This window comes from Agelaius tricolor, unplaced genomic scaffold, assembly GCF_023055355.1.
Source record: "Agelaius tricolor isolate 1412-34295 unplaced genomic scaffold, bAgeTri1.0.p SCAF_24, whole genome shotgun sequence".
Lineage (NCBI taxonomy): Eukaryota > Metazoa > Chordata > Aves > Passeriformes > Icteridae > Agelaius > Agelaius tricolor.
In genome coordinates this window covers 9,671,609-9,678,639 of record NW_027269284.1, presented here as the reverse complement: position 1 = coordinate 9,678,639, position 7,031 = coordinate 9,671,609, and the positions used below count along the sequence as shown (strand labels likewise).

The 7,031-nt window shown below is 41.6% G+C and overlaps 1 protein-coding gene across 1 annotated transcript; it reads left to right on the top strand.

Moving 5' to 3' along the window:
* Nucleotides 1-213: 213 nt before the first annotated feature.
* S100P (S100 calcium binding protein P) lies at nt 214-4,516 on the top strand. The gene is made up of 2 exons (XM_071447305.1): nt 214-351; nt 4,367-4,516. Exons 1-2 carry the CDS (start codon nt 214-216, stop codon nt 4,514-4,516), a joined length of 288 nt encoding a protein of 95 aa, XP_071303406.1.
* The last annotated feature ends 2,515 nt before the right edge of the window (nt 4,517-7,031 follow it).

The window sequence follows — 7,031 nt, the reverse complement described above, 5'->3', positions numbered from 1 at the left end:
CAGGACAATAAACCTTTAGTTTTGCAAAGGTGTTGGCATGGAGGTGTGTACTCCAGATACAGGTGTTTGCTAATGGAGAGCTGTCCCCTGGGGGTGCAGCCACTGATTGGAGGGGGCAGATGCATAAAGAAGCCCAGAAGCAGAGCAGGCTCCATCCTCAAGAGAGCCCTGGGGCTGTGCCTGCTCAGGAGAAAGCCAGGCTCCAGAAGCAACATGTCTCAGCTGGAAACTGCAATGGGAATGATCATTGCTGTCTTTGACCAGTATGCAAGGACTGATGGCAACAGGCAAACCCTCAGCAAAGCAGAACTAAAGACTCTGCTGGAAAAGGAGCTCCCAAATTTCCTCGCGGTAAGAGAACAGCGCGGCACCGTTTCTGTGTCGCAGGTGCAAGAGCAGCCTGCAGATACTGTTTTTAGTATGTTTTAGGAATATTATACCCAAAAATATGCCATGGATTGTAGGAAAATATGAAATTTAAAAAAGGTTTTGCACAAACTCTGTAACACTGGTTTAATATGCAAGGCAATTCCCTGTTTGCTAAATTCATCTCTTGAGATATCAGGACAATGGATTTGAAAGAGATTTGGTTTCAACTTCAGAATTCACTTACTTCTGTTTATCCTTGGATTTATCATTTCACTTCATGTCACAACTTCTGTGAAGCTAGTTGTGCTGTCAGCAGTTGAGGATCTTGATTGCAGATGAGGAATCTCTCTAAATATTTATACATTTATCTTCTCTAGGTATTTATACTGCATACTCAGTATGCTCATCAAAATGATGCATAAACCAGAACAACAGATTAACTCAAAGCAAACTGTTTGGCATTTGTCTTTAACAGCAAAAGAAAGACCTGGATATATATTGTACAACATAGATTTGTATGTAATCATAAAGTGCATTTCAGTAGGTATTCAAAGTGCTTAATATGTTCTAGTAAAAGCTTTAGCCACCAGGGAGAGACTTTCAATTGTTTTTTTAAAATTTGTTTCCCTTCACTAAAAATCCAGAAAAGACTTTTAAATACATTGTTCTTTCCACATTGGAGTAATATTTGTACTGTTTTGTTACTGTTCTAAATGTTACTGGTTTGTTGCTGTTTGAAATGGCAAAAGTCTAGAACCAAATGCTCCTTGTGAGGATCTCAGTTTTTTATATCCAGCATTGTTCAGTTTTATAACAACTATTTCAGGGCACTGCAGCCAGGGCACTTCATACAATTCAGTATCTTTCCATGTAAACTTAATTCACCACATGAAATCCACACCTGCTGGAGTTATGTCTCACAAATTAAAGAGATGCAATATTCAGAATGAGGACCTGGGTGGCTCAGGGGGATATATTCCAATGATTCTGATAAATCTGTGTGAGACAGATGAGTACTCAAGACCCAACAGCATCACAGAAGAGTCCTGCTCCTGAACATGGAGCTGTGTGGTACCCACAGCACTTCCATGTAAAGAGAAACTAAACCAACAACAAAACCACAATTCTGGGATGGCATGGAAATCCCAGACACTGGCATTTGGTGTAAATAAGGCTGGGGAGGCACTGCAGTAAGCAGATAGCAAATGGGATGGTGCTCACAGGTCTGTCCTGTGTCTGGTGGCCTGGCCCCTCTTCTCCCAGTTCCCCACAGCTGCTCTAACTGGCTCTAGCTATTTCCTGCAACTGGTGCAAAAACTGGAATTTTCAAGGAAGATAATTAGCTAATGGTCCTCTTATATTCCAGTCTCTATCTCCCTTTCCTGCTTTACATCTTCTAGAAAAAACAAAAACAAAACCAAAAAAACTGAAAACAACCCACTCCCCCCACATTTTTATGCCAATATTTTAAACAAATTTAAACCAATAATATTCCTTGTTCCTGTTTTGCCAAACTGATAATTGCAAGGAAAAAAACTGAGAATATAAGTCTGACTTCAGAAAAAAAGTTCTACCGGCATTTCCCTGCCATTTATATCTGTATTTTTTCATTTGCTAGAAAATCTAGGGAACAGTGTTTTCTAATTTCTTGTGTTTGCTTATGGCCTTAGAACTGGTTATAGCTGACACAGATCACAACTTCCTGGAAAGGTCTTGAGTCAATCAGGCATAAATATCACAGGACTGAAGGACTGGACTCAGTTATAAAGAATTTCCAAAAAACAATTTCCATTTTTGCATCTCAGAAGTAATTCACATGCTACAACTTGTTCATATAGTGCACTAAATGATTTGAAATATTCATTTATAAAATTAAACCCATGTAATTTACGAATTGAAAATTAATTAAACATTCCACATGAATTAATCTGTCAAATCTAAGGAAATTGTTCCATTTTTAGTGATTTTAAAAGGTCTGCATTTAAAGTGAAACATTAAATTACAGGATGAAAAATTTTGTTAATTAGAACATGATCAAAAAATGCCTTCAGATTTAAATTCGGGTATTAATAGTTTTAAATTGGTGGAAAATTTTCAGAAGTTGTTATCATTTCTTTCTAGTATTATATCAGGGTTTTTTCCATTTTCTGTGAAAGCCCCACGATTGTTTCCTAGATTTAACAGGTCTGTACTGCCATCTCCTGCTGAATATTAAAATTGCAACTCCGAAAATCCCTGTAAATTACCAGCACCAAAAAATCTTCCTGTAAGCTTCTTTACTTTTTAATATATTTTGGCATAATGAAAAAAAAAAAAAACAAAATCAAAAACCACAAACAAACAAACGCTTTTAAATTTGATTATGCGTTTCTTAATATCAGTCTTGAAATGTAGTGGTTCAGAGAGTCACAGAAGCACAAAATACAGAAGCACAAATATGTTGAGTTGGAAGGGACTCACAAAGATCATTGGGTCGAAGCTCTGGCCCTACACAGGACACCCCGAGTTTCACCCTGTGGGCACAAGAGCATTGGCCAAACGCTTCTTGAGCTCTGTCAGGCTGTGCTGTGGCCCCTTCCCTGGGAGCTGTTCCAGTGCCCCACCACCCTCTGGGGAAGAACCTTTTCCTGATATCCAACCTAAACCTCCCTGACACAGCTTCAGGCCATTCCCTGGGCTCCTGTCAGTGTCACCACAGAGCAGAGATCAGTGTCTGCCCTTCCTCCTCCCCTCACGAGGAGTTTGTAACTGCACTGAGGCCTCCCCTCAGTCTCCTCCAGGCTGACCAGACCCAGTGACCGCAGTCACGCCTCACAGAGCTTCCCCTCAAGGCCCTTCACCCATCCAGGGTTGTCCCATCCCAGGTACAGAATTCAGAACTTTTCTTTGTTCCTTTCATATGGTTGGTGATTGCCCAGCCCTCTCATTTGTTGAGGTGTCTCCGCAAGGCCTCCCTGCCATCAACAGAGCCAGCAGCTCCTCTCAGTTTTGAATCATCTGCAAACTTGCTCAATATCCCTTCCAGTCCCATGTCCAAGTCATTTATGAAGATGTTGAAGAGCACAGGGACAAGGATGGAGCTCTGTGGAACCCCACTAGTGACAGGTCCCCGGTCTGATGTCCCCTCATCATGCCCCAGCCATGAACCATGAGTTGCTCAGCCATCCCATCATGTGTTGATCCAGCTGTGTGCTGGACATTTTGTGCAGAAGGATCCTGTGAGAGACAGTATTGAAAGCTTTACTGAAATCCAAAAAGAAGACATCAACTGGCTTCCCTTGATCAGCTAAGGGGGTTACTTTATCATAAAAGGGAATCAGGTTTGCTAAGCAGGACTTCCCTCTCATGAAGCCATGCTGGCTGTGACTGATGACACTGCTCAGTCATTCCATCAGAATAATGGCAACTCAGAAGAATAATGACAACTTAGAAGAAGATTTGCTGTGGTAACTCAAGCTCAGAATCCCACAGGCTTCAGGAGGCACCTTCCCAGCCACCAGCTCCTGTGAGCAGCTTCTGCTGAGCCATAAGGCCAGTGGCAGCACTCAAAGCACTTTTGAGGTGGTTGGCATATTTTCTAGGGTGGAAGTATTCAATGAAGTTTAAATTTTACATTTGCCCCAGGAAAGCATCTTTTTACAAAACTGCAAACTGCTTGTGCTCCAGCTGAGCCTTTCCAGGGGAATGGATGGGGAACTCATAGCATTTAATTCATCTGAGTATTGTACCTCAGTGCTTGGTGCTACACAGTTTTAATGGTGATAAATGTTGTTTTAAATGTAGCAACCATGCCTCTCTGTGACAGTACTTGACTGCAGCTCTCAGGTGTAATAAACCCAGAGAAAAATGCTTTTGGTACTCACTGCTGCTGTGCAGACAGTGGGAGCACATGGCACCTTACCAAGTGCCCAGAGCCCAACCAAGGACCTTGTCTGGAGAAGTTGCTGCATTGGGGTTGTGCATCCTCTCACCTAAACCTGCTCTTTTTCTTTTGCAGACTGGGAAGGACAAGAATGCTATTGACAAAGTCTTCAAGAACCTGGATGAAAATGGAGATTCCCAAGTGGACTTCAAAGAATTTGTCATCTTCGTGGCAGCTCTGACTGGCTGCTGTCACAAATATTTTGAGCAGAATGCAGCCAAATAGCTGTCAACTACTCACAAAAGCTGTCTTTGCATGTGCTCCATATGCCAGTGATATGGATCCCTTCACTCCTTCCATGTACTGCTGTGAAGTTTGCAAGCATGCTGGACTGTAAAAATAAACCCTACTGAGCTTATTCCCTATCCTGAATGCTAATTTCTTCTCATTTGTGGAACAGCCTGGGTTTGATGACTCCCACTAACTCACACTGAGTAGTTTCTCCCTTTCTCTGGTTTTAAAATTCTTTTCTTAGCCAAAAGGTTCAATATCCATACCAATGCAGAAGCTGCACGAGAATAAGGGCTGCTGGAACCATGAATCAGCCTGAGGCTGTTTTAATACACCAGCATCTCTGGGATGCATCCCAAATCCACACATGTGCCAGCACAGCTGGACAGGTCTCACTGGCACTACCTTTGAGCCTTTTTGGTACCCTCAGCTGTGTGGTTGCTGCAGGGCTTGCAGAACCAACCCTTGTTGGTTCTTCCTTGGTTAAAACAACAAAACAATCCCAAACACCTTTTCTGGTTTTTTTCAGCATGGAGGATTCTGTGCAGTTTTGTGTGCTAGTGAGCCATCTCATCCAGACCACACAGATTTATTTTCTATGACACCATAAGGATTTTGTACCAATATATTTATATTACTCTAAAATAAATTTAAATATCCTCCCAAATAGTGTGCCATAGTATTTTTGCCTGAAGCAAAAATGGCAGCAATTTTTGCTTCCTTACCTGAAAAATGTCTGTGTGGGGAAGTGGCAGAATTTGCTTTCAGAGGAGAGGCAACAGACATCAGCTGAACCCTGCAACTGAAGCAAGACTGTAGACAGAATCAAATCTATATTTTGAAGCACTTTGCCAGTGAGCATCCCAATACAGACTGCAAAAACAATAAATTTTGTTCCTTTTTCTACAGAACAGTATTGTTCAGTGCTATTCCTATGCTATGCCAATAGCCAAATATTTCCCTGTCCTACTGTGTGTGCAAATGTGCTGCATAGGTAGGGGTGCCACAAGTCCCTCTGGAGCCCCTGAAAGATTGTGCAGCACAGCAAAGGCAGGAACAGCAGCTCAGTTTCACTGAGTTTCCTGAATCTGAAGTTACACCACAGGTTTGACCCATTCATAACCCTGTACAAACATACCTTGTTTAGGTGTATTCATCTTTTTGGGAGCTCGATGAAAATTTTGGTCTTATTAGTTTATTTCAGCCTAGTTTATTTCATTTTATTTTAACCATTGCAGGTTTTGTTTCAGCTAGCTTGCTCTGGTGCTGGATGGCTGGAGATGAATTGCAAGGCATCCATTAACTTGCAGAAGTACCATTACCTCTCTAATTGACAACAGCAATGGTTTTCTGTAGTCCTTGAGCAAGAAAACTGCTCATCACCAAAATGTGCAAAAGTCTTCCCAAACCAGAGATCCCAGATTAGCCTTTTCTTCAGAGACTGCTCTATATTACTGCCAGTTTTTGAGATATCTTTACAGCTCTAATCCAGGATTGCTGTGCCACTTGCAAGGGCCAATCCCACTATCACACCCCTCACCATTTTGTCAAGGCTATAAATGAGCAAAATACTCTGCTTGTTGCAAAGCAGGCTAATTCCAAACACAGAGTCAAAAAATTCCTATATTGCCCATTTATCTAGCTAGTGGTATAAACCATCCTCAGACAAAGAAATCTTGGTAATACATATCACAAATTGATCAGTATATCCTACTTTTTTTGAAATGTATTTTTACTTTTACAAGTTTAGCATTAACACCTAATGTTCTGCATTGCTTCAGAATATTCAGCCTCACTGTATATTTTGGTTTTTTACCACTATGTGGCACTAAATGCACCCTTTTTATTGTTCATTGAGCCTAGAAGTCCATGTATCATTATAAAATGAAAAGAATCTGTGTTAAGATTTGAAAACAAAAATCAGAAGTGTTCATAAAATGGCAATAAAATGGCAATTTTATGTCTGGACAAATAGCATATGTCCCATCCAGGGCATTTTAGTGATTGCAGTGGAAACAGCAGGAGCTGAGGGCCAGGCAGAGGCTCCATCTCCTGAGCTTTTGGAAGGGTTTAGCTTCACCATCCCAATCTCACCCTTGTGAAGGTGTTTCCCCTTACTTGTAACTTGCAAACCCCCTGTGCAATTTATGGCAGCATTGTTCTCCACAGCATTGAAATTGCTTTCATAGCTCTTAAAGAGAATGTTGGTGAAGAGCTCTACCTGCCCTGTGAGCCAAGAGATTCACCTTGTTACTCCATTTTATCAACCAGATCTTTAAAACCACATTATTGAGCAGTGAGAGCTATGACATACCCCTTAATTCTCTCTTGTTTCATAAACTCCCTGCCTCCAGTCCAACACCATTTCACTCACCCATTAATGCCATTTTGTCCATTTTCCTGAAAACCTGTAGGTTTTTTCAGTGCTGGAGGGCTGCTCACAGCAGCGCTGGTCCCAGCAGCCCAAAGCTGCTTTGTAACCTCCCCAGAGGGGTTCTGACTGACCATG